The following is a 23,811-nucleotide window of genomic DNA, read 5'->3' as shown; positions in this document are numbered from 1 at the left end:
GCCCCGTCGATGAGCGTGTGGGCGTGCTCCGTCCTCATTTTCCTGTAGTACACAATCATCTCCTTTGTCTTGATCATGTTGCACCACACGGTCAGGTCTCTGACCTCCTCCCTATAGGCTGTCTCATCGTTGTCGGTGATGTGTCACTGTTGTGTCATCAGCAAACTTAATGATGGTGTTGGAGTTGTGCCTGGCCATGCAGTCATGAGTGAACAGGGAGTACATGAGTGGACTGAGCACGCACCCCTGAGGTGCCCCTGTGGCAGATGTGTTGTTACCTACCCTTACCACCTGGGAGCGGCCCATCAGGAAGCCTAGGATCCAGTTGCAGAGGGAGGTGTTTAGTCCCAGGATCCTTACCTTAGTGATTAGCTGTGAGGGCACTATGGTGTTGAACGCTGAGCTGTAGTCAATGAATAGCATTCTCACACAGGCGTTCCTTTTTTCCAGGTGGGAAAGGGCTGTGTGGAGTGCAATAGAGATTAGATCATCTGTGGATCTGTTGTTGTGGTTTGCAAATTGGAGTGGGTCTAGGGTTTCTGGGATAATGGTGTTGATGTGAGCCATGACTAGCCTTTCAAAGCATTTCATGGCTACAGATGTGAGTGTTATGGGTCGGTAGTCATTTAGGCAGGTTACCTTAGTGTTCTTGGGCACAGGGACTATGGTGGTCTGCTTGAAACATGTTGGTATTACAAACTCAGACAGAGAGGGTGAAAGTGTCAGTGAAGACACTTGCCAGTTGGTCGGCGCATGCTCTGAGTACATGTCCTGGTATTCCGTCTGGCCCAGCAGCCTTGTGAATGTTGACCCGTTTAAAGGTCTTACTCACGTCGACTGTGGAAAGCGTGATCACACAGTCATTCTGAACAGCTGATGCTCTCATGCATGTTTCAGTGTTACTTGCCTCGAAGCGAGCATAGAAGTTATTTAGCTCGTCTGGTAGGCTCGTTTCACTGGGCAGCTCTCGGTTGTGCTTCCCTTTGCAGTCTGTAATAGTTTGCACGCCCTGCAACATCCGACGAGCCTCGGAGCCGGCGTAGTACGATTCGATCTTTGTCCTGTATTGACTACAGTTGCAGTACTGAGGGCTGTTTGAGGGCTGTTTGAGCTCTTCTTTCCCCCCCAAAAAGAAAATGAGTCTTAGAATGTGGCTCCCTCTCATCTGTGTATCTTTGGGTGTAAGACACACCCTGGGATTGTACAGCAATGGAATCTATTTATTTTTTTAAAGGAACTGACTCAGTATGGAGGTGGTGTCAATATCGACTGGCTACCATACTAACAGTGCACACATTCATGTTCATATTGCATGAGTTTCAAATGGGTGGATAAAACCTTTGGGTAACATGTCCTATGAGTGCCCTCTTCATAATGCATTATAAGCATAACTTTGCATGTGACTGTTTATGCTGTCTTATCCTCTCAATCGGATCCCAAAGAGACTCCAAACAAAATGAGACAACTCTACACGCATGCATGCATAGTGCCCTTTGAACCCTGTTTATATCTGTAGCTGTCATAAAGATGAGTTGCAGTGGAATTGCTTTGTTGTAGGAAATGGAGCCTAGAAGAATCCTCACGCAGATCCTATGTGTGTTCTTTCTTACAACTGGACGAAATGAAGGAAAGCTTGACGCAAAGTCGTGTTCAGGTGAGTGTTTTTAATTCAGGAGTAAGGGTGTTAAAGGTGGTCTTATTTTGCTGTCCAACAGAGAATGTATAGGACTGCATTTGTTATGCATTTATAGAAGTACTGCAAACTCAATCCATGTAACTGAATCACAGACATAAACAATTCCTATACGAACCGCTGTACATACAGTTGAAGTTGGAAGTTTACATACACCTAAACCAAATACATTTAAACTTTTCACTATGTCTGACATTTAATCCTAGTAAATATTCCCTGTTTTAGGTCAGTTAGGATCAATAGTTTATTTTAAGAATGTGAAATGTCTAAATAATAGTAGAGAATTATTTTTTTCAGCTTTCATTTCGTACATCACATTCCCAGTGGGTCAGAAGTTAACTTACACTCAAATAGTATTTGGTAGCGTTGCCTTTAAATAGTTTAACTTGGGTCAAACATTTCGGGTAGCCTTCCACAAGCTTCCCACAATAAGTTGGGTGAATTTTGGCCAATTCCTCCTGACAGAGCTGGTGCAACTGAATCACGTTTTTAGGCCTCCTTGCTCGCACACACTTTTTCAGTTCTGCCCACAAATGTTCTATAGGATTGAGGTCAGGCCTTTGTGATGGCCACTCCAATACCTTGACTTTGTTGTCCTTAAGCCATTTTGCCACAACTTTGTAAGTATGCTTGGGGTCATTGTCCATTTGGAAGACCCATTTGCGAACAAGCTTTAACTTCCTGACTGATGTCTTGAGATGTTGCTTCAATATATCCTTCCTCCCTCATGATGCTATCTACTTTGTGAAGTGCACCAGTACCTCCTGCCGCAAAGCACCCCCACAACATGATGCTGCCACCCCAGTGCTTCACGGTTCGGATGGTGTTCTTCGGCTTGCAAGCATCCCCCCTTTTCCTTCAAACATAACGATGGTCATTATGGCCAAACAGTTCTATTTTTGTTTCATCAGACCAGTGGACATTTCTTCAAAAAGTAAGATCTTTGTCCCCATGTGCAGTTGTAAACCGTAGTCTGTCTTTTTTATGGCAGTTTTGGAGCAGTGACTTCTTCCTTGCTGAGCGGCCTTTCAGGTTATGTCGATATAGGACTCGTTTTACTGTGGATATAGATACTTTTGTACCTGTTTCCTCCATCATCTTCACAAGGTCCTTTGCTGTTATTCTGGGATTGATTTGCACTTTTCGCACCAAAGTACATTCATCTCTAGGAGATGGAACCCGTCTCCTTCCTGAGGGGTATGATGGCTGCATGGTCCCATGGTGTTTATACTTGTGTACTATTGTTTGTACAGATGAACGTGGTACCTTCAGGCGTTTGGAAATTGCTCCCAAGGATGAACCAGACTTGTCTACAATTTTTTCCTGAGGTCATGAGGTTCTTTTGATTTTCCCATGATGTCAAGCAAGGAGGCACTGAGTTTGAAGGTATGCTTTGAAATACATTGTCACGCCCTGACCTTAGAGAGCTTTTTATGTCTCTATTTTGGTTTGGTCCGGGTGTGATTTGGGTGGGCATTCTATGTTCATTTTTCTATGTTTTGTATTTCTTTGTTTTGGTGGGGTATGGTTCTCAATCAGGGACAGCTGTCTATCGTTGTCTCTGATTGGGAACCATACTTAGGGAGCCCTTTTCCCCACCTGTCTTTGTGGGTAGTTGTCTTTGTTTGTTGGCACTATAGCCTTTAGCTTCACGGTTGTTTTTTTGATTGATTATTGTTTTTGTTGGCGGCATAATAATTAAAGGAATATGTACCCTCACCACGCTGCACCTTGGTCCAGTTCATTCGACAGCCGTGACATACATTCAAAGGTACAAATTATGTCAATTAGCCTATCAGAAGCTTCTAATGCCATGACATAATTTTCTGGAATTTTCCAAGCTGTTTAAAGGCACAGTCAACTTAGCGTATGTAAACTTTTGACCCACTGGAATTGTGATACAGTGAATTTTAAGTGAAATAATCTGTCTGGTAACAATTGTTGGTAGAATTACTTGTGGCATGCACAAAGTAGATGTCCTAACTGACTTGCCAAAACTATAATTTGTTAATAAGACATTTGTGGAGTGGTTGAAAATTTGTTTTAATGACGACAACCTAAGTGAATGCAAACTTCCGTCTTCAACTGTACGGTGGCTTCACTTTGCCAACTGTAACCAAAATGAGTTTCTACGTTTTTACATATTAGATCATTTTTTTTCAATGCAGCATCAAATTATCTCAATTAACTTTTCTATATTTACTGTACCACCCTATCCATGTTTTAAGCAACTTTTTTGCCATATCCAAAGTACAATGAAATGCGTAGATTTTACAATAAATATAATTTGAAAGAGGATTTGCAAACTGTCTTTTGTTATCAGCTATGACTCATGTCATTTAATTTACTGCATGGTCATCTTTGTGATAGGCATGTTATTTACAGTTAGTCTTCCTAACACCAGTCTCTACAACGACTTCGGAAAGAATTCAGACCCCTTGACTTTTTTTTGTTACGTTACAACCTGCTTCTAAAATATATATTTTTTAATTCCCCTCATGTCTTCAAACAATATCCCATAGTGACAAAGCAAAAACTGGTTTTAGAAAATGTTGCTAATAAAATATAGTTAAATATCAGATTTACATAAGTATTCAGACCCTTTAATCAGTACTTTGTTGAAGCACCTTTGGCAGCGATTGCAGCATTGATTGTTCTTGGGTATGACGCTACAAGCTTGGCACACCTGTATTTGGGGAGTCTCTCCCATTCTTCTCTGCAGTTCCTCTCAAGGTCTGTCAGGTTGGATGGGGAGCATTGCTGCACAGCTATTTTCAGGTCTCTCCAGAGATGTTCGATAGGGTTCAAGTCCAGGCTCTGGCTGGGCCAATCAAGGACATTCAGAGACTTGTCCCGAAGCCACTCCTGCATTGTCTTGACTGTGTGCTTAGTGTCGTTGTCCTGTTGGAAGGTGAACCTTCGCCCCAGTCTGAGGTCCTGACCGCTCTGCAGCAGGTTTTCATCAAGGATCTCTCTGTACTTTGCTCCATTCATCTTTGCCGTGATCCTGACTGATCTCCCATCACTGCCGCTGGAAAACATCCCCACTGTCACGTCTGCTCCTGCTCCTCCTCTCTGGCGTACGCCGTCGCCAGAGTACTAACCACCGGTCCTGGGATTCATCATTATGCACACCTGGCACTCATCATTACTCGCACATGTTAATCATTATGATTCACACCTAGACTCCATTACCTTCATCATCTCCTCCCCTTTATATGTCACTCTCCCATGTTCACTCACCAGTTGGTATTGTTATTGTGTATCGGCGTTCTGCCTTATGTTAGTGTTGTGTTCTTGGTTTTGTTGTTTTATTAAAATGTTTCACCCACACCTGCTTCTGACTCACTGCCCCATCATTACACCCACAGCACGATGCTGCCAACACCATGCTTCACCGTAGGGATGGGGCCAAGTTTCCTCCAGACGTGATGCTTGGCATTCAGGCCAAAGAGTTCAGTCTTGGTTTCATCATGGTCTGAGAGTCTTTAGGTGCCATTTGGCAAACTCCAAGCGGGCTGTCATGTGCCTTATACTGAGGAGTGGCTTCCGTCTGGCTACTCTACCATAAAGGCCTGATTGGTGAAGTGCTGCAGAGATGTTTGTCCTTCTGGAAGATTCTCCCATCTCCACAGAGGAACTCTAGAGCTCTGTCAGAGTGACCATCAGGTTCTTGGTCACCTCCCTGACCAAGGCCAGTCTCCCCCAATTTCTCAGTTTGGCTGGGCGGCCAGCTCTAGGAAGTGTCTTGGTGGTTCCAAACATCTTCCATTTAAGATTGACACTGTGTTCTACAGACATTTCCTTCCTCCTCATGGCTTGGTTTTTGCTCTGACATGCACTGGCAACTGTGAGACCTTAGAAAGACAGGTGTGTGCCTTTCCAATCAATTGAATTTGTGTAAATAAGGTGTTTTTGTTTTTTATTTGTAACACATTTACAAAAACGGCTAAACCTGTTTTCGCTTTTTCATTATGGGGTATTGTGTGTAGATTGCTGAGGATTTTAAAAAAAAAGGCTGTAATGTAACAAAATGTGTAAAAAGTCAAGGGGAGTGAATACTTTCGAAGGCACTGTATATGCCCCTGACTTGAGTGTGAGTCACAGCTTGCTGTGTTGTCACGTGGGTTGCATGTCAGCCAGGCTCATTTATAGTGTCTTAAGCAGACCCAGCGCCAGGATAAAGTGACTAAGGGGGGCAGTTGAAATTGGTGAGTGAGCACAATGTTCGGGGGGGGGGGGGGATACTTGGATTGGAATTACATTGAATTCTGCTTATATCACGCTATACCACAATAAACAAAGTTTAAGTGCTGTGACTCCAAGACCATTGACAGGTTGGCGCGAAATCTGTAGCCCATCTCCACTTCGCTGTATCAACACAATGGAGCGCGCCCTACATCCTAAAGCAAGGCCGTTTTCGTAATGAACATAGGCTGCAGGATAGACAGGGTAATTCACCTATTGCAAACAGCCAATGTGAATGCAGCCGTACACACAGCTGTCTTACCAAAAATAATGCTAACTAAATGCTGAAAGTAGTTGCCTAGTTAATCATGCATGCAAACCAAAATAATGAACAGCAGTTTGGCTTAGTATACCGACACAACTGCGAATGTGAACGAATGAATGTAAACGGATCAAAACAGTGGTACCAAGTAGGCATAGTAAATTAAATATCTCATCGAAAAAGCCATGACACAATCTATACTTGGGCTAGTTACATTAACCATAAACAAACACGGGAAATGGAGATCCAAATAACCAAAACAGCCTACTACAGTGAGATGCAGCCATGCTTCCTGAGAAATCGATCATTCCATTCCAAAATGTTATTGTGACATCCCCTTCAAATGCCAGTTGGATTAGTTGAGCTTTCCTCAGGTGTAGCATGTTTCTTCTGTGCTGACTGAACACATTTGTCAAAGTGGAAAATGAGTTCTCGCATGTAGCTGTGGATGCCCCTAAAGTCAGTCCATGTGTCAGTAAGCACGGTCGCCATAGCGGAGAGAGGCCCAGAGAATCGGTGCAGGATATCTAGTGGGGTGCATGTGTCCGAGCGACACTAAACTCAGCTTCCACCGAATCTGTTTTGCTTCGATCCAGCAGTGGTTTCACATTTTTCACATCTAGAAAGTCATGTCTCACTGGGTCAAGGTCACGCAGGGCTTCCACCAGTTGACTGTTGCGTTCGCTGAATCGTTCAGACATGTTTTCTTCCTTCTTTCAGCTAGTTAAGAACCTACCCAAAACTCTGTAGTGGTGAGGAGTGTGGCAGAGTTGAGTGAAGCAGCTTCAATGACAAACTTGACCTCACCCTTATAAATCATAATAAAATATCACAGGCGTAGGCGTATCACGTTATTCACTTAGCCGACCACAGATGAGAAGCATTTTTCCCCCTCTTTGTACGGAAACCCAAAGGATTCATACCTAACCACCCCAGTGACCTTCCATAGCCCCCCTACACACACCGACGTGCTCTGTCCGTTATGCTGACACAGCGAAGCTGACATGCAGATTTTGCGCCAACCTGTCACTCAATCATTTGACCTTTTTTTTTTGCTGTTTTTTTTATATAGGGACATACAACTCAAACGTTTTGCCCACTCGTGGCGCTGGGCCCAGTCTTAAAAAGCCTGTTTTATCTTTAAGATTCAGATCAAGCTTTTTAATGGAATTGTAAAATTTCAGTATCAATATTGTTATGAATCCATTGTATTTAGGACGGCCTGCATTGAAATTAGACCAGGCATGTCTTACGTTCCATAACCAGCTACCAACCGGAGTTGATGTCCTCTACACATCTGATTACTGCTACAAGGTACAGTGTCTATTACTACTACAAGGTACAGTGTCTATTACTGCTACAAGGTACAGTGTCTATTACTGCTACAAGGTACAGTGTCTATTACTGCTACAAGGTACAGTGTCTATTACTACTACAAGGTACAGTGTCTATTACTGCTACAAGGTACAGTGTCTATTACTGCTACAAGGCACAGTGTCTATTACTGCTACAAGGTACAGTGTCTATTACTGCTACAAGGTACAGTGTCTATTACTGCTACAAGGTACAGTGTCTATTACTGCTACAAGGTACAGTGTCTATTACTGCTACAAGGTACAGTGTCTATTACTGCTACAAGGCACAGTGTCTATTACTGCTACAAGGTACAGTGTCTATTACTGCTACAAGGCACAGTGTCTATTACTGCTACAAGGTACAGTGTCTATTACTGCTACAAGGTACAGTGTCTCATACCAGCTACAAGGTTGAAAAGGGTATAAAAAAAAGTCAACGAGAAATTCCAAGAGGTAATACGATATTTAGGTAAAAATGTAAAAAAGACAGTTGTGTATTTTAGCTCCATTCACAGGTGCACATGACATAGCATATCATGCTTCCGTATTTGTATGAAACAAAGAAAGTTATACGGTGGGTTCGACAGCAACATCATAACCAAACGTCACAAACCACAAACCACAAGCCTTCTCAGAATCTGCTTAGCCTGTTTTCTCCCCCATTGCAGTGTCTGTACCAGCCCCTGGTCAGTGTTATAAATGGTCCCCAGAATGCATCTGTCGTGGTCAGCACCGTCCTCACTCTGACACTGCAGTTACAACCAATGGGCAGAAACACAACTCTCTGCAGGTAATGTATTCATAGATATTGAGCGTATAATTAGGCATATGACTGGAATGGCATCTGCAATGCAATGCATAACAATTGCCATAGATAGTGTTGCCATCAATGAGCAAAATACAAGAATTTAGCATGATATTTGAAGGTTGAAGGTCTGTAATGTTCCCAGGTCTTGACACAGAGCAGAATATACTGCATTGGCATTCCAATGATTGCATTTGAAATCCATTCGGTTATTTACTGGGGTGGGAATGTAATCCTGACCTGCTTTCTGAGCCAGACATTTATGCTCCTGCTGAAACTACCTCGCCGAGTATTGATCAGAGGCCCCTTTTTGGGGTTAATAGGAGCTGACACTCCAATAATATAGGAAAGAGCCATTAAGCTTGCAAAGAAACATGTCTTGTGGAAACCTCAGAAGAGACGTTCTACAAGAAGAGGCGGTGGCCATATTTATAAACAATCAGACCTTTACAAGAGGTCAGGGCAGAGCATTCCATTTGGGGCTCACCCTTGAACGTGCTCCAAGGGATCTAGTTTCACACAACAAGGCAGGGGCAGGTTTCTCTTCTCCTCTTCAGCTGAGATCTAGTCTTGGGCTTCCTATAGATCAATGCTGAGGTCCCTAACCAGACTGAGCCACTATCGATTTCCTTTATCCCTTAAAAAAAAACACTCCATGTGATAGCTAGTATGTCATCCCCAAGATATATCATTAAGAGCTTGTAATGCACATTTTGGGGTGTTGAAACCGGAGATGTATAGGATACAGCTGATGGCTGCACTACTGGCTTATAGACACTAGGTGTCCCCACAAGCTACATTTATTTCTGTGCAGAAACCTCAGCGGGCATAGCGTGGAAAGGACCATTTTACCCCCTCAAGTGTACTGTAGCAATGTCCAGTGAACGTATGATACAGCAGACTAAAAGGACAATCAATCAAAAGCATGCTTTTTGGTGATGAATGTAATGATGAGTGTCTTCCCCTTATTGAGTGCATTGTTGTTGATACAGTTGGAGTCAGTTGTATGAAGAAGCTGCCCATTACTCTGTCTGGATCAAAGAGTCAGAATCTCCCATCAATGTCATTTGCTATCAGACTGTGGATGTCAGTCCAAGTAACATCTATTTCCGTGAGTTAACGAAAACAATTTCCTGTAATTTTGAAAACATAACATTTAGAACAGCACCATTGTTTTATATACTAGATAATAGATACTCGATTTAGAAAATTATTTGACAGAAAATGTGACAAATTTGACCATTTTCCAGATAAGATGATTTAAGATATGGACTGTTTGCATTTTTATTTACTTTTTGTGGCATCACAATTATTGAGTACAGTGGATGGTAGGCAAAATGACAATACAATTTTAAGTAGAAAGTACTAATGTACTTGTGACTCCTTCTAGGAGTCAGGCTAAGCCTGTGATTGGATCCTCACAGTTCCTAATTGAGACAGCAAAGAAGAGACATCAGCTGTGTTGTACACTTCTGTTGAGAAGTAAACCTCTCTCCTCTCATGGGACAAGATGCGTATCGATTAGATAAGATGGCCGTTCTTGAAAACGGATCAAAATAAAAGCTTTTCTGTTTGTTTTGGTCAGTGCTCTGAGCAGGAAAGAGATTCTGGGTAATACATTAGGGAGCGTGAAGGGATTAAGCCGTAATGGGATTTTGAAAGCTTCTCTCTCTATAATGTACACTCCACTTAACAATACTGCAGATTGTGTTGTAGGTCGGACTGTTAAGGCCAAGTAGCCATTATCTGGCAGATATGTGACTAGTGTGACTGCATCACCCCACATTATGATCAGCTTCCATTTACTACACTGTCCTGTGATTATAGTCAGGTCCCACAGAGCTCTCTCAACTTTAAGTAACAGGCTGGTCGTCAACAGAAGCGAAAGGCAGAGGGAGCAGGTTAGAGTTGGCCTTTTGCAATTTAAAAAGTTAACTTTATACTGAGTTGTGACTTGCGTCTGGGCCTTGTGAGGTACAATTATGTTTGAAATACAGTATATGTGATAGAGAATGTGTTGCGGTGCTGTAACTCTGCGTATATGACAATTGTGACCAGGTCTCATGAGCTATAACACCATAAATATTACAGTGGACATGCAAGTCCACTCTATAACGTTGTTAGCACTGTATTGCACATACATTACCCCAGACCACAAGTCACCTGCATGGTTAATCTAAGCCATATTGCTTCCTGAGTGGTTTGTGGTATAGTGACCATTAACAAGCATTCATCTAACTAATATACATGCCTCAAGGTCATTTTAGGATCTAATTTCCATGTCTGTTGCGGTTTCAGTGTTGAGTTTAAATGAAACTGATCCTGAATCTGTAAGTTATTTAGCTGACAATGAAGATGACTCTACTGTACATATGTAAAGCGATTTGATTATTTTAACCAGGACATGATTTCCTTTCATATCACATTTCTATGTTGAGGATAAGGACTTTACCCTCTCCATGTTTTGAGAGTTGCGAAGGTCTTTTTCAGAAGGGATCCCGTGCGCAGTCTTTGTTCAGAGCGGATGTCACCGTGTGTATTCAACCTAGGATTAAAACGGGCTCCGTGTTTGTTTTTCCACTCTACGACAAACAGGGAGCACGGCATTTCCTGTCCCCTCTGCTTTGAGTCCTCTAATTACATAGCTGTTTTCATATTCTATAGGTCAATGACACTTGTTTGGCCAATTTATTTATTTGTGTATTATATGGCTATTATCTTTCAATTTAGCACATTAACCTTTCCAAGAAGGCAATATCACTATTCTTTCCGTGGCCCGGCCCCTGACATACACTGAGTGTACAGAACATTAAGGACACCTGCTTTTTCCATGACACAGACTGACCAGGTGAATCCAGGTGAAAGCTAGGATCCCTTATTTGATGTCACTTGTTAAATCCACTTAAATCAGAGTAGATGAAGGGGAGGAGACAGGTTAAAGAAGGATTTTTAAGCCCTGAGACATGGATTGTGTTTGTGTGCCATTCAGAGGGTGAATGGACAAGACAAAATATTTAAGTGGCTTTGAACGGGTTATGGTAGTAGGTGCCAGGCATACTGGGGAGGGGGGGGGGGGGGGGGGGGTTGTACTCTACTGTCCCTTAGATTACATAGATTGACTGCTCTGTGATGGATTGGTTTAGAATTTCATATTGGGCTGGGTTTGTCTCTTGAGGGATCCCCTGGTCACCTGGTTGGGTGACAGTAAGCCACTGGGGAGCTTAGAGACTGACAATGCCGAGAAAATCGTTTGAGCTGGCCTGGAAGTGGTATTTAGCCCTCGTATCCCTAGTCAGATCCTGTTTTGATAGAGGTGTATATAACTCTCCTGACATGGACATCCAGACTGGGCAGTGATGTAACACAGGAAGTTGTTGTCTGGTTTCTCTCTTCAGTTCAGTCAGAGATGATTTGGGTCATTTAAAAACTCTGTTCAGTTATGAACTCATTATTTGTAATAGTTTTATTTACTAGGATTATTTAAAAAAAATCTGTTTTATTATTTTTTGTATGTCCCAAATTTGCAAGGGAGATCCTTTCCCCCGCTTCCTATTCGCAAGTGCCCTCCACTGACTCATCCTCTTTTTGTACAGCTCTGTTGGTGGCAGCTCTTCTACTGGCACTTATTAGTCTCCTATGTGTCCTTGTTCCCTACCTGTACAGGTACTGTATTTGAAATCATTTTTACAGTGAACTTTCTAAATACATGTCTGCTTTGATCGGAAGCCAAACTGACGTGCTGTGACAGTTGAAGCTCCTTGTTTTCTGTTTACAGGAGGCGTTGTACGACGAAGCTCATCAAGACCATTTGTCACGAAGGACCACAACATGCAATGGATGTAAGTGTAATATTCACTTCTCACAACGCAAATCTCAAATTAGGATTTATGTTTCTCCATACAACACATTACGTTTCCACATCCAAAACATCACTTATCTTATAGAATTCATTGTCCTCTGGAATCTAAACTCGACTTCAGCTTTGATCTACCAAATGCATTGAAATGTTTTCATGCACTTTTTCTATTAAGTTTAAGAGGCATATGAAATGAATGAAAGCCTCCAGACTCTGGTCACTAAGCCATTTGTGAGATACTAATATGATAATTGATACAAATGTTAGCAGAGTCAGCAGACCTACATTAGTGATAGATCAAGCATTGTATCTATCATCTTGTCTTGGTCCATGACGTGACAGCCTGACAGGCTCCTGTGTATTTTTGGAGATCATGAATAGCTCCTCTCATCTTCTCGAGGAAGAGGCCTTCATCTCCCATATGCTCTCATGATGGCAGTCAGATCCATCATACAGAATTAGTGCTAGTGTCTTCCTGCTCTGGCCCTCCAAACTGCTGCATTGGAGGCCAACAGGCCAGGGTATTCAAACTGGGAGGGCAGCAGGCCAGAGTAATCCAAGCCTGCTCTTTACAAAACAAGGAAGTAGTGGCCAACTACTACTCAGCAAGGCTAGAAAGGAGGATAGAGACATACAAGTCCAACTGGATCAATCTGACTCATTTCTCTACTCTAACTACAAATTCAAGTTTACTTTGGGTTTGCTACACACTAGCGGAGGCGATAATATCAAGTAAGCATGATTTGACTATGGATTTCAACCAAACAAAAATCATGTTTTTTGCCAACAGTGAAACATTACATATTTATTTACGTATTTATTTATTCAGGTGTGACTTATGTAGTGTGCATAGCTGTATGTAAGTCATAGCTGATTGTACTGTACTCGCTAGCTTATTAAATGGTTATAACAGGTTATTACACCGGCTTGTACTTTGGTATAAGGCCTAAGAAATGTAAAGTAGCACCCCCAAAAATGAAACCTTTTGTTCAGGATGAAACCCAAGGTTGTGGGGACGAGGTTAACACTGCCCAGCCAAAACCAACACGACTGCGCTCACTGGACACTTTCAGAGGGTATGTACATGGCATTGATTGTTTCTCTCTATCGCCACGTATGGCTTGTTTACATGCTAATTGATTTCAGGCTAATCATAGGCATGCTGAAGTTATACAGAACACAAACGTATGTATTGTATAACAACATATTATACGGGTCACTGTCTGGTTGCATGGTCACTTGAGCCTTTGTTTTCAGGCAATCGCTTTGGGCATGATTCGTAATATCTTGTTGTCTATCTATGGTTGAGAACAGCGTATTTCTGTTGGACAGGAGTGGTGTGATTTAATCTTGGATCCCTGCTCTACTTAATAGTGGCCTCGGGGCAAACACAAAGCACGCCTCTCTGGAAACAGGAAGCTGGTGTGGGTTTGACCTCCCCTTCGCCAAATAATTGATGTAATAACACCATCAACATATCAGCACATATTCACTGAGCCATGGATCTACAGCTGGGATAGAATGGAAAGGGCTTTCCAGAGCCAGGTTTTTAGTATCGTTGCAGACTTCTCCATATCTGCTCCCTTCATCTGATGCTTTTGTAAATGTTGAAATCTCCTTCACTGTGTCTGCTCAAGCTGACTTAATATTAATTTTGGTCCGACTGTATATCTTCAAATCAACATATCAAGCCTTCCTCAACCGGGAAAATGAAACTGCTCATCATCACGTTGTTTCAAAATGTGTTACCAGGAAATGACCATGATGTAGATACTAGTGATGGGGGGAAGAAAATCAATAGTTACATATAAAAAATATTTTTGGGGAAATTATATGATTTATCGATAATTGAATCCAGGTATCGATTTGTAAAAATCCCAACGCTACTGTAGACATCCTAACGCTACTGTACTGTAGGTAGTGTAAACTAGCACCAGTTGGCTGTACCTGCGCCAAAATGCCTGCATTTTTCATCCTATAGCTTGATCTACGTCTTCTTTTGAAATGGTGAGCGAACATGTTTTCAGCACTTTTATTTCCCTGACTGATCAGAACTCGTTTTCTCATGGCTCTCTCTCTCTCTCTCTCTCTTTCTCTCTCGTGTCCCTCTGCAGCAGACATATAGTGAGCAATATGTTTGGAACATCAAATCACAATTCAAATGCGGGATTCAAATCACAACACATGCAGAATTGTGAGAATCGCAATACATACTGTATCAGCACCTAAGTATCGTGATAACGTCGTATCGTGCCAGTCCTTGGCAATTCCCAGCCCCCAGTAGATACATTACCGTATAATAAATCGTAGTAATAAATCACATTTTCACATGCTCTAGAGAATACAAGTACAAGCTAAAGGCCCAATTAGAAGCTTGTGAAAACAAGTGTTCTTACTACTGTTCCCTGACACTAACCAGTAACTTTACTCTGGGCTTTTCACACATAATCAACGACAGACCTATCTCATCAGAAACATATCATAATGTTGAAATGTAGTCTAACATATGTCACTGACGGTAACATTTAGTTATATGTCACTGTGATGACATGTTCCTGTAGTTATGGCTCTTACTAGAAGACAGAAGGACTCTGGTGCTAGTGTGGATGGGGGACGTACAACATGGGTTGATTCATAACAACCTCCATAATGCATTTATTCAATATCATTCATCAGCATTTTTCAAAATAAAAGTATTTTTTCATTACAGAACGAAAAGTTATCAGTAAAACTGAAATAGATCTTCATGTATCCATTGTGCAACTGATATTTTTAGTTCCACAGCCACAGTACCCAACCTGTGTGCTATCCTTATAGCACTTGTTTCTGGCTGTTATTGGCAGAAAACATAATGTAGGCCTAACAGGAAGTTTACGAATGGTGCTCCAGACCAGAAGGCGCTGTAGGCCAGGTAGGCCAGGCACTCTGTTTGTATCAGATCCAACTTGTCCCAGATGTCGTCACAAAAAAAGTTCCTAATTCAATATGCTAATATTGATAATTCCAACGGCTGTTTACCCAGTGGCATCTTGCCAACTTGAAAGATCTCAAGAGAGGATGCAAAACACAATGCACACTGTCACTGACCGCCAACCCCATGCTGCTCCCAGCCTGTTACGTGAAGCGTGTGACAGAGGGCTGGGTACTGTGGCCGTATCAAATTTCCATTGTACAATGCTGAAATGAAATAAGGATTTATTCCGAGAGACTTTCATTTCTGAAAACTTGTCGTGAATGATGTTGAATAAATGTGCTAAAACCTTTTACCGCAACACTCACAAAAGGTGTTACGGCTGGTTTCATAAAGATGTTACGAATGCCTTTTGTACGAATGTATGTTCTCTTCAAGTAAAGTTAACGGATTTTAATCATTATGTAATACAAGAGTTACATTTGCCTGAGAAGATACACCGCTGAAACAATCGGTGACGTATCGATGTGCTCATATTGGTTCCTGTATCAGTTGAATGATTCCTATACCTCGAGACGTGCTTTATCAAAGCTCAAGATTAAGGTTCCAATGCACCTTGGCTGGATGAGTTATGATCCAGAGGCCAGTAAGTAACAACTTTTCACTGAGGGAAAGAGGCATCAGTCATCTGCCATGAAGGCTGGTACATTTTTGAAGCCAAAAAAGGGGTTTCTTCTCCTCTGAAAGACTTTTCAGCTCATTCCTCAGACTCCACTACCGTGAGTTATAGAGAACAGCTCGACTTTGTTTGCGCTTTACATTTTTTGAAAAGGATCTTGATTTTAGTCTTGTGGCACTTCTAAAAGCCTTCAGCCGTTTCACTTATTTTGAAGATTGCGCTAAAGATTAGTTGTAATAAATTGAAGATGCAACAACAATTACAGCAAAACAGGATAGTGTAACTTACAAATGGAACCAGGGGGCTGAGCCAATAACATGTCTCATTAGAATATGACAAAATAGCGACATTTAACCTTTGTCACCTAAACTCATGTCATATAGCATGGTTAGGGTTAGGGCTACCCTGTTAACATTCTGGCATTCATATAATGAATAACAAAGATAGTTACAGTGCATTCGGAAAGTATTCGGACCCCTTGACTTTTTCCACATTTTGTTAAGTTTCAGCGTTATTCTAATGGATTAATGGATTAAATAAATGTTTTTTTCTCATCAAGCTACACGCAATACCCCATAATAATGAAGCAAAAACAGGTTTTTAGAAATGTTTGCAAATTTATAAAAAAAAATAAAAAAACAGAAATATCTTATTTTCATAAGTATTCAGACCCTTTGCTATCAGACTCAACATTGAGCTCAGGTGCATCCTGTTTCCACTGATCATCCTTGAGATGTTTCTACAACTTGATTGGGTCCGCCTGTGGTAAATTCAATTGATTGGACATGATTTGGAAAGGCACACACCTGTCTTTCTAAGGTCTCACATTTGACAGTGCATGTCAGAGCAAAAACCAAGCCATGAGGTCGAATGGATTTTCCGTAGAGCTCCGAGACAGGATTGTGTGGAGGCACAGATAAGGGTACCAAAACACAAGGGCCTCCCGGGTAGCTCAGTGGTTAAGGTACTGCAGCGCCAGCTGTGCCATCAGAGACTCTGGGTTCGCGCCCAGGCTCTGTCGTAACCGGCCGCGACCGGGAGGTCCATGGGGCGACGCACAATTGTCCTTGTCTCATCGCGCACCAGCGACTCCTGTGGCGGTCCGGGCGCAGTGCGCGCTAGCCAAGGTTGCCAGGTGCACAGTGTTTCCTCCGGCACATTGGTGCGGCTGGCTTCCGGCTAGGTTAGGTTGTGTATCGGAGGACGCATGACTTTCAACCTTAGTCTCTCCTGAGCCCGTACGGGAGTTGTAGCGATGAGACAAGATAGTAGCTACTACAACAATTGGACACCACGAAATTGGGGAGAAAAAGGGTACCAAAACATTTCTGCAGCATTGAAGGTCCCCAAGAACACAGTGACCTCCATCATTCTTAAAATGGAAGAAGATTGGAACCACCAAGACTCTTCCTAGAGCTGGTCGCCCGGCCAAATTATGTAATCGGGGGAGAAGGGCCTTGGATCAAGAATCCAATGGCCACTCTGACATAGCTCCAGAGTTTTTCTGTGGAGAAAAATGCTCCATCAATCAGACCTTTATGGTAGAGTGGCCAGACGGAAGCCTCAGTAAAAAGCACATGACAGCCCGCTTGGAGTTAAAGGACTCTCAGACCATGAGAAACAAGATTCTCTGGTCTGATGAAACCAATCTTTGTCCTGAATGCCAAGCGTCTGGAGGAAACCTGGCACCATCGCTACGGTGAAGTATGGTGGTGGCGGCATCGTGCGGGAAAGTTTTTCGAGGGAAAGATGTAATGTATCCTTGATGAAAACCTGCTGCAGAGCGCTCAGGACCTCAGACTGGGGTGAAGGTTCACCTTCCAACAGGACAACGACCCTAAGCACACAGCCATTTAAAAAAATATATATACTAACCTGTTTTCGCTCTGTCATTATGGGGTATTGTGTAGATTGATGAGGGAATTTAAAAAAAAATCTATTTTAGAATAAGGCTGTAACGTAACAGAATGTGGAACAAGTCAAGCGGTCTGAATACTTTCTGAATGCACTGTACGTGCACCAATGTTATGAATAGACTTGATCGATAGATGGATGTTTACTGAGGGGACAGTATACTTTTCATTCTGTGCTTTGATATTTGGCCACTGAAATAAGCAGCATGACATTTCCTCTCAAGTACGAGACATTTGTTATGACTAGATTGGGTTTCCATGTACTTGATGTGGCTAGCGATAATGTAAGTAACTCAATACTCAATAGTGATTGAGTGTAGCCATCCATTTGCTTGTAGAGGCAGTGTATAGAACTTAAAGCCTAATTGCTGATGCATGTAAAGAGATCAAAACCCCCAAAAATGTGATGGTATTATCGTCCCAAGCGCATCCACTGTGGATATAATAAGTCTTAACCCACTGATTTTTTTCCCCCACGTTTTGTTGCGTTACAAAGTGGGATTGAAAAATATTTAGTTGTCTTTTTTTGTCATTAATCTACACAAAATACTCCATTGTCACATTCTGACCCTAGTTCTTGTGTTATTTCTTTGTTGTAGTTGGTCAGGACGTGAGTTGGGTGGGTATTCTATGTTTTGTGTTTCTAGGTTGGGTTTCTTGTTTGGCCTGATATGGTTCTCAATCAGAGGCAGGTGTTAGTCATTGTCTCTGATTGGGAACCATATTTAGGTAGCCTGTTTTCTGTTGGGGTTTGTGGGTGGTTGTTTTCAGTCTTTGTGTGGCTGCACCAGATAGAACTGTTTCGGTTGTCACTTTTGTTGTTTTGTAATTTGAAGTGTTCAGTTTTTGATTATTATTCGATTAAGATTAACACTAACCACGCTGCGCTTCCACCCAAGACAGCCGTTTCATCCATAATGTCTGTGAAAAGAAAATGATACAAATGTTTACAAATGTTTACAAATTAAATAGCTAAAATATAGTCATTGCATAGTCACCCGATTTGTTTGGTCAAGCCTGCAGGAGTAAAATGTGGCTTAACAAATCACATAATAAGTTACATGGACTATAATAATCAGGGTTCCTCTGTGTCCCATACAAACAACATTTGTAAGGTCCCTCAGTCAAGTATTGAATTTCAAGTACCGATTCAACTACAAAGACCAAGGAGCTTTTCAGGAAAGAAACTGCTGTAATCAGCTGTAATCACCGCAAAATGTGTTTCTAACATGTATTGATTCAGGGGGTGAATACTTTATCATTAATCGTAAAATCTTTTTTTGATTTTTTTAGAATTGTAGTATTTTGTGTAGGTTGTTGACCAAAAAAAATGTCAATTAAATCCATTTTAATCCCACGTTGTACTACTTGTGTTATTTTTATCCAATGATAACCACTGTATTAGTCATGACGTTGTGTCTGTCTAGAAGCTAGGTGGCGTTTTGTTGTCATTCACCTGTATCTGGCGGATGTTCGTCAAACTGTTTATCGCATAATCGTTATTACTATGCTGAGAAGCTTCAACTATTCCGTTTGCTGATAAAGTGGTAAAAATGACCACAATCAAGTCTATTCAAATTAGGTGCTTTAACCTGACAATCATTGGAATTTGAACTAAATGAGTGAAGCGCTCATGTTTTGCATTGTAAAGTAGCTTAATAATCACAATCTTTTGCCCTCTGTCACAAGCCAATTTCATAAGGCATTGGAAGGTTTAGGAATTGGTAATTTAATCTCACTAAGATGGTTCTCTCAAAGATGTAGGCCAGAGAGTCAGACACCAAATGCTTTTAATTTATAAGATTGGCAATAAGTCGTTATATTGCAGCAATTTACACAGGCTTCATCGGGAAAATGACTTAACCTTTGTCTCTGTCTCTATGACAACTAATGGACGTTACACGTTACAATCGGAATGAGGATGCATGTGACGTGTGTTTCTGTGCATGTGCGCATGCGTGCCTGCATGCGTGCATGCGTGTGCATACGAGCATGAATGTATGTGTGCGTGTATGCCTGTGTATATGCATGTGTGTATGCAACAGAGTTCGCTTGGCTTTAATATCCCTTTTGAGATGATAGTGCCAGATTCAAATCTTGTATCAGCAGGTTAGGGCTAAAAGGAGCAGTAATGGCTTCTGGTGTGCTTCTTAATTGAATCTGGGCGGAAAAACAAGCGAGGCTCAAGCTGAGGTAGACACAGTGCCTCTTATCAGATCACCTCTACTGGGAGCTTTGCTTTATGGTCCTCAAATAATGTTTTATTTTTTTCCATTAACGTTACTCATGAATCAAAAGCAGAAATGGTATTTTATAGCTGGTGAAAGGAGTGAATCTGCCATTGAGAAAGCTACGGCACTATACCTATGAAGCAAATTTGTGCAATGTAAATGTAAATACCCATTTTCTGAAATGTGACGCAAACACCCGTCTCCCGTAGCAGCTGATTCAGTGTGGTATTTCATCATGTATGCTGTGTTTCAGCGGCCCTCGCGAGCACTAAGTTATAAGTGTATCATAAATTAGAGTCAAAGTCTTTAGTCAGCAGTCCTGCACGAGTAGATCTAGAGGACAAGTGTTCATTTCCTGAGTGATTCATTATGCTTAGATTGCATTACCTTGTATTACGTTTCGGTGGGTGAAAATATACAGTGGTGGAAAAAGTTCCCAATTGTCATAAAGACATCTTAATAGAAAATGACTCAAGTAAAAGGGGTAGTCACCCAGCTAAAGGCAAAGTATAAATCACTTCAAATTCCTCATATTAAGAAAACCAGACGGCACACTTTTCTTGTTTCTTATAGCGAAGGGCACACTTCAACACTCAGACATAATCTACAAATAAAGCATGTGTTCAGTGAGTCCGCCAGATCAGAGGCAGAAGAGATGACCAGGGATGTTCTCTTGATAAGTGTGTGAATTTGGATGATTTTGCTGTCCTGCTAAGCATTCAAAATGTAAAGAGTTCTTTTGGGTGTCAGGGGAAAATGTATGACGTGAAAAGTACATTATTTTCTTTAGGAATGTAGTGGAGTAAAAGTTGTCAAAAATATAAATAGTAAAGTAAAGTACAGATACTGCAAAAGTATTTTTTACATAAGTACTTTACACCACTGAGAATATACACACCCTTGGCCTTTTGATCTTTGACTCAGAAGTCATGTCTTTATTAAAAGTAAATGATGTAAAGCAGAGTAGTTATGTACTGTACCAACATTTTCTTTATAATTTCATGCCAGGTGTCAATGTCCAATATTAACAATGCCAGCCTACCAGCTGGCATTGTGTTCAACTGGTTATATGTTCAACTGAAATCTATATTTTTTTTCAATATTCATAGACTTTCCCTGACAATCATGGTTTTTGTGAACTATGGAGGTGGAGGGTACTGGATATTTGAACACGCGCCTTGGAATGGTTAGTATACAATTCTAACATACATCACCACACCATGCACACCAAACTCTCTCCATGATCAATTCTACTGTAAATTCAGGCTCAAACCAACAAGGAGGGCAATGGTGTAATTTCTTATCTAGGCCATCAAGGACCCTCCCAATGGATCAATAACACTAACAACCTAGGGGAAGATGAGGAGGGAGGGTTGCATGTTAAATCTTAATGGAGACTATTACCAAGTGCATCTCCAACAGTATTTAAAGGCAAACTCAATTTAAACTTCATAATAGCCCCTTCATCACATCGGCTGAATCGTATAGAGTCCAATGGAAAGTTGATGGATATTGATATAACTACGTGGCTCCGTCATGGAGGTTTGGACGTTTATAAATCACTCAGTCTGAAAGTCCAACTATAAAAGCAACAAAAAAAACGACTTCAGGCGTTTGAATAAATTATTATTAATCAAAAGGCCAGGCTGTTTTGGAGTGGAGCCCAGTTTGTATTGCTAGTCTTGATTATCTGGACAGAAGACCGAGAACTATAGATATTTAGTAGCGTAGTGGGTATACTGTAGGTTTTGTTTCTCACAGTTTCTCAGACTGAATGGCCACATTTAATCATGCACTTTATGACAGTATGAATGCGGTCTGTCTGTGTCTGTCTGCTTGGTCTATCCATCTGTATTGATCCTTGTGACCTACACGCATGTCTCTTTGTTCCAGGTCTTACTGTGGCTGATCTTGTGATGCCTTGGTGGGTTTCACTGCAACGACTGTCAGGATCACTGTAGAATTATTACAGGCACGAGCAGAGGAAGCTCTAACACACGCTTCGAGCTAATTATGCTCCTACGTTGCGAACACGGTCAAGTAGTTCACACCGATCACGCGATCTCTGATTAGCACTGCACAGTAATTAACACCTCAATGACGCGTGTTGCGTTACCTTTTGTTTGACCAATTTGATAACTCATTGACAGTGTGTGGTTAGGACTCCTTTGCTCAGACATACAGACACTTGTTTAAGACTGAACATGATTGAATCTTATGCACTAAATTGTTTAGTCCCAAATGTTTATTGAACACAGAAGGGTATTGTGCAGTGATCAGGAACTTTACATGGGTGGTGTGTATCACTGTAACAGTATAGCCTATCTACAGTGGGGGGAAAAAAGTATTTAGTCAGCCACCAATTGTGCAAGTTCTCCCACTTAAAAAGATGAGAGAGGCCTGTAATTTTCATCATAGGTACACTTCAACTATGACAGACAAAATGAAAAAAAAATCCAGAAAATCCCATTGTAGGATTTTTAATGAATTTATTTGCAAATTATGGTGGAAAATAAGTGTTTGGTCAATAACAAAAGCTTATCTCAATACTTTGTTTTATACCCTTTGTTGGCAATGACAGAGGTCAAACGTTTTCTGAAAGTCTTCACAAGGTTTTCACATACTGTTGCTGGTATTTTGGCCCATTCCTCCATGCAGATCTCCTCTAGAGCAGTGATGTTTTGGGACTGTTGCTGGGCAACACGGGCTTTCAACTCCCTCCAAAGATTTTCTATGGGGTTGAGATCTGGAGACTGGCTAGGCCACTCCAGGACCTTGAAATGCTTCTTACGAAGCTACTCCTTCGTTGCCCGGGCGGTGTGTTTGGGATCATTGTCATGCTGAAAGACCCAGCCATGTTTCATCTTCAATGCCCTTGCTGAGGTTTTCACTCAAAATCTCACGATACATGACCACATTCATTCTTTCCTTTACACGGATCAGTCGTCCTGGTCCCTTTGCAGAAAAAGAGCCCCAAAGCATAATGTTTCCACCCCCATGCTTCACAGTAGGTATGGTGTTCTTTGGATGCAACTCAGCATTCTTTGTCCTCCAAACACGACAAGTTGAGTTTTTACCAAAAAGTTATATTTTGGTTTCATCTGACCATATGACATTCTCCCAATCTTCTTCTGGATCATCCAAATGCTCTCTAGCATACTTCAGACGGGCCTGGACATGTACTGGCTTAAGCTCGGGGACACGTCTGGCACTGCAGGATTTGAGTCCCTGGCGGCGTAGTGTGTTACTGATGGTAGGCTTTGTTACTTTGGTCCCAGCTCTCTGCAGGTCATTCACTAGGTGTGGTTCTGGGATTTTTGCTCACCGTTCTTGTGATCATTTTGACCCCACGGGGTGAGATCTTGCGTGGAGCCCCAGATCGAGGGAGATTATCAGTGGTCTTGTATGTCTTCCATTTCCTAATAATTGCTCCCACAGTTGATTTCTTCAAACCAAGCTGCTTACTTATTGCAGATTCAGTCTTCCCAGCCTGGCGCAGGCCTACATTTTTGTTTCTGGTGTCCTTTGACAGCTCTTTGGTCTTGGCCATAGTGGAGTTTGGAGTGTGACTGTTTGAGGTTGTGGACAGGTGTGTTTTATAGTGATAACAAGTTCAAACAGGTGCCATTAATACAGGTAAGGAGTGGGGGACAGAAGAGCTTCTTAAAGAAGAAGTTACAGGTCTGTGAGAGCCAGAAGTCTTGCTTGTTTGTAGGTGACCAAATACTTATTCTCCACCATAATTTGCCAAAAAATTCATTAAAAATCCTACAATGTGATTTTCTATCATTTTGAATGTCATAGTTGAAGTGTACCTATGATGACAATTACAGGCCTCTCTCATCTTTTTAAGTGGGA

At 41.6% G+C, this 23,811-nt stretch overlaps 1 protein-coding gene across 1 annotated transcript in view; it reads left to right on the top strand.

Annotated features, from left to right (window-relative positions):
• The first annotated feature begins 1,560 nt into the window (after positions 1–1,560).
• Positions 1,561–23,811, top strand: part of LOC139409456 (heparan-alpha-glucosaminide N-acetyltransferase) — a 39,142-nt gene continuing 16,891 nt past the window's right edge. Inside the window, exons 1-9 of the mRNA XM_071154632.1 lie at positions 1,561–1,654; positions 7,420–7,517; positions 8,227–8,348; positions 9,356–9,474; positions 11,957–12,026; positions 12,139–12,202; positions 13,213–13,295; positions 21,063–21,139; positions 21,847–21,877. Of these exons, the coding sequence (XP_071010733.1) occupies positions 1,561–1,654; positions 7,420–7,517; positions 8,227–8,348; positions 9,356–9,474; positions 11,957–12,026; positions 12,139–12,202; positions 13,213–13,295; positions 21,063–21,139; positions 21,847–21,877 (758 nt within the window). The remainder of the gene's footprint in view (positions 1,655–7,419; positions 7,518–8,226; positions 8,349–9,355; positions 9,475–11,956; positions 12,027–12,138; positions 12,203–13,212; positions 13,296–21,062; positions 21,140–21,846; positions 21,878–23,811) is intronic.

This window comes from Oncorhynchus clarkii, chromosome 1 (assembly GCF_045791955.1).
Source record: "Oncorhynchus clarkii lewisi isolate Uvic-CL-2024 chromosome 1, UVic_Ocla_1.0, whole genome shotgun sequence".
Taxonomy (NCBI): Eukaryota; Metazoa; Chordata; class Actinopteri; order Salmoniformes; family Salmonidae; genus Oncorhynchus; species Oncorhynchus clarkii.
The sequence above is the reverse complement of the archived record's forward strand: the minus strand, read 5'-3'. Positions and strand labels throughout refer to the sequence as shown.